This window comes from Danio aesculapii, chromosome 15 (genome assembly GCF_903798145.1).
Source record: "Danio aesculapii chromosome 15, fDanAes4.1, whole genome shotgun sequence".
NCBI classification, from domain to species: Eukaryota; Metazoa; Chordata; class Actinopteri; order Cypriniformes; family Danionidae; genus Danio; species Danio aesculapii.
The window spans coordinates 28107922-28112441 of record NC_079449.1 but is presented as its reverse complement, the minus strand read 5'-3'; the positions used below and the strand labels follow the sequence as shown (position 1 = coordinate 28112441).

Here is a 4520-nt window from a genome sequence, read left to right as displayed (position 1 = left end):
AGTCTTCCAAATAGTAGAGAAAATCTATGCAGTTTTTGCCAGTCAAAATCAGTGCATTAAATTCCTGTTAGACAGAAAAGACTGTCCTGTGCATGTAGGATATTTCTTCCATTTACTGAGAACCAGAGCCATAGAAAGTTGTAGAAGCTTTCCCAGTCTAGCGCAAGAAGCGAATGCTCATCTTGTGATCAATGTTGACCTTCTCTAGAGACTAAAATGCAAAAATAAATAAGTATTAACAATCGCATTCCACTAACAGTACATCAGATAGAAAACAAAACACACTGAATGCAGAATTCTGGGTCATACCTTGCGAAACTCCTCAAAAGATATAGCATCATCACGGTCTAGATCTGCTTCCTGTATCGTTCGGTCTCTGCAATGCTCTCCAGCTGTTCCTCGGTCACCTGCAGTCCCAGCATGTCCCGCAGAACCTGTGCCAGATCTGCGGTCAGTTATGTTTATTTGAGCAGAACATCTCACAACATTAAAACTACTGACCTTTAAAAGCTCATCTCTGGAAATCTTGCCATCCTTGTCCTGGTCATACAGCTGAAACGCAACTGCAGGATGAGATTTAACGGAATGTGGGGATCATTTGAAAGCCATTTATTTATTCATTTATTCTGAGAAGAGAGTAATAAGCAGGATGTTGTACACAGATGTCCATTATCATAACATAAACCCTTTTAGGATGATAAATGTGCTTATTCTGTGATGATGACCATCTGAATGCACGTTATCTTAGCAGAAATGTCGTCCTATTGAGAGGATGAGGTTAATCTGGGTAAAAGTAAACATACATTTGAGTTTGTTGCTCCTGCTGTTGATGGGTTCAGGAGAATTGGGTTCTTTGGGTCGATCCTTGTCAACGGGCCGGAAATGAGCCAGGATCTTTACAAAAGTGTGAAAATCCACCGTGTCCTTTCTGAAAAGGTAACATCACTATTAAAGACTACGATTATAATTATTGTTGGTGAAACAATTTTTTTTAGATCATTACGTCTTCATATTGTCAAATAACAACTTAAGGTGGCCTATCTGACCAAAATGCTAATCGACTTTTTGTATTTTTTTGTTTGTTTGTTTTTATTTGTTGTTAGTGACATAATGATATAATGTTAGTGATATAATGCAAGTCAACAGCTACAGGCTTTTTGAGTGTCAAAAAATTTACAACATACAAACACCACAAAATGAATTCTGTCTCGACTACGCATTGATGTCTGAGGTCACAAAATGATTGAGTTGTGCAAGAAATTGAACATTATTTACAAAATTATTACTTTAATCCACAACTTCCGCAAACACTCGAAAAACCCCAAACAAAAACCAGTGTTGGGGAAAGTTACTTTAGAAAGTAATGCATTAAAATATTAAGTTACTCCCTAAAAAAGTAACTAGTTGCTTTACCTTTTATGGAAAGCAATGTGTTACGTTAATTTTTATTAGCTGGCTGAGGCTTGATCTCTCTCAGAACTTTTTTTTTTTTTTTTTCTCAATAGAGGAGCGCTGCAATTAATAACACACTGTATAGCCTACACCTAATTATCCTGAATTATTAGCCCCCTGGATATTTTTTTCCCAATTTCTGTTTAACGGAGAGATTTTTTCAACACATTTCTAAACATAATAGTTTTAATAACTCATTTCTAATAATTTATTTTATCTTTGCCATGATGACAGTAAATGATATTTTACTAGATCGAGACTTTTCAAGACACTTCTATAAAGTGACATTTAAAAGCTTAACTAGGTTAATTAGGTTAACTAGGCAGGTTAGGGTACTTAGGCAAGTCATTGTATAACGATGGTTTGTTCTGTAGACTATCAGAAAAAATATAGCTTAAAGGGGCTAATAATTTTGTTAAAATGTTTTTTTTTTTTTTTTTTTTTAATAAAAACAGCTTTTATTCTAGCTAAAATAAATCAAATAAGACTTTCTCCAGAGGAAAAAAATATCAGACATACTATGACAATTTTCTTGCTCTGTTAAACATAATTTGGGCAATATTTAAAAAAGGGAAAAAAAATTAAAAGGGGGGCTAATAATTCTGACTTCAACTGTATTTGAAGATTAATTTAAAAAAATATGTCAGCAAATATTATTATTATTGCTTTATTAAATGTATTAATTAAAAAAAAATTGATAGGGCAAGTAAAAATCTTTTCTAACTGGGATATTTGAAAACAAATCCTTAAATTTCACTCATAATAGTTTAAAAATTTCTTAAAGTCTTACATTTAACTTGGTGAAACCTGCTCAAACCCCGTTTAAAAAAACACATCAAAAATATCTTTGAGGATAATGTTATCTGAGAACTTCCTGACCCCAGAGCTATACATGCCGTATATACAAATTATTAAAGTTTAAAGCAATGTGTGTGTACTTTTGTACTTCTTGTCTTAAGTAAATCTCTGTCCATGGAGACTATAATCATCTTTTCCTTCGATGTGTTTAAAATAATGAACACATTCTCTCATTGACTGCGTGATTCAGTCTGACTACTTTAATTTTAATTTAGCCATTAATTTATTTTAAAACCAACTAAAAAGAAACTCGCGTTACATTTTCAAAAAAAGTAACTCAAATATTATTACTTACTTTTGAAAATTAATGCGTTACTTGTTACTTAAAATAGTAATATTATTGCGTAACTTGCATTACTTGTAATGTGTTACCCCCAACACTGGCAAAAACTATCCCAGAGCCCCATGCACTCACTAATTTTATACCTTTACAGAGATAGTTCACCAGAAAATGAAAAGTGTCTTAATGTTAATCTACTCACCCTACACTTGTTCAAAACCTGTTTGAGTTTCTGACTTCTGTTGAACATGAAAGAAGATATTTTGAAATGGCCTGACAATAACTTTACACACTAAATGAATTTAGTAGGCATAAAACCATGAATATGCAGGTTAGCCTGGCACAGTATCAGTCACTTCATCAGAATGTAATGCATCACTTTTAAGTACGACTTTCTACCACTTTCTAATACCACCATTAGGCTTGACTATGCTATACTTCTGATGTGTTGCAAAAGTTAAGATGTTGTGTTTCGTAATCTCAGTCAACCATGCTAGAAATATAAACATCCTTGGGCGGAAATGCTTTGAGCGTCAAATAATTCAGTGGAGATAATGATAGGAAAAGCACTGTCCCATAATCTTACAAGATTGTACAGCATTTTTGAGACTGTCTTTGGGACTCTATAGTACTGATATAGACGCAAGGTCTGTCTTTAAGGCCCGTCTTTAAAAACACCAGATAAATATATAAACTTTATTAAACACTTGATTTTACCACGTGACTTTAAATGAATAATTCATAGACAATTCAATCAAACATTCAATTCTTAAATATGTGATGATTTTCACTTCCTTTCTCTCTCTCTTTTTTTAAAGATTTGTTTTTACCCTGGGGAGAAGAAGGCATCTATTATTCTGTCTCCAATGGGGTTCATTGCCAGCTCCTTTATGGCTCCAAAATCCTGTGGACTATTTGAGAATGAGACAACATATGAGCAGGTAACTATTAATTATTAACATGCTAACAGTGTAAGACATGGATTAGTATCTCACCAGAGATGGCCTCGTCGTTCTTTATCCAGAGCTTCAAAGCGTTCATACAGGCGAATAATGTGGGCAGGCGAAACTGAAAAAAGAGAACATCCATGAATCCATGACTCAACAAATACGAAATGAGATGAGTTCATCAAGAGTGATGGACCGTACACAAACTGAACTGAACATTTAATCAATTGTAATGTAATCTATTGCAGTTGTATATTTGATGCAGTTTATCACTTATAATGAAATCTAGTGCAGTTTGATATTTTTCATTGCTCTGTATATACACACACACAAACTTCTATATGTAGTTTCTGTGCAGCGACCAATGTGTTGTGTGATGGGTTTGCAAACATGACAATTTCTAGAACAATTTTCCCTCATGCAATCAATTTTTTCCCAACAATGGTGACATACTTTTATCTTTTCGCCCATGAAAGTTACAGATATAAATAGCACAAATGTGGCAGTGCTTAGAATCATTTATATCGTTGTTTACTCGTTCATGCGCGACAACAACAAAGTGAAAAACACGTGTTTAAATCACTCACCGCCCGTTTCTTGCATCAACTCGTCGACGTTTGGGATTTTTTTTAATAGGGTGGAGCTCGACGAACCCATGTATTTAGTTATTCATCGACCGCTTCCAAACATTTAGCCCATATCCAGAGAACTGAAAGCAGAAATGCGTACAAACTAAGGAGTTTGGAGATGTTGGAAGGCTAAAAGTTGCAAGATGTTCGTTATACGCCGTTGTTGTTCTTGTGCCTGGTGCTCAGAATATAACTCACGTTCTGTGTACACAGTTTACTACGCCCACCACACTGAAGAATTTGATTCTTTTGAGTCGGATCTTTTGAATGAATCCTGATCGATTCATTTATGAAATGCACTGATTCTGTGTACGCACACAGCCATCTTTGTTTGAACGTCAGACTCGTAATGAA

The 4520-nt window shown here is 34.5% G+C and overlaps 1 protein-coding gene across 1 annotated transcript; it reads right to left on the bottom strand.

Moving 5' to 3' along the window:
* LOC130241794 (calcineurin B homologous protein 1-like) lies at positions 1-4312 on the bottom strand. The gene is given in 8 exon segments (XM_056473754.1): positions 1-211; positions 310-375; positions 378-434; positions 502-563; positions 804-928; positions 3421-3501; positions 3586-3658; positions 4125-4312. Coding segments are annotated over 8 exon segments (588 nt in total). The 5' UTR covers positions 4195-4312; the 3' UTR covers positions 1-157.
* Positions 4313-4520: the final 208 nt, after the last annotated feature.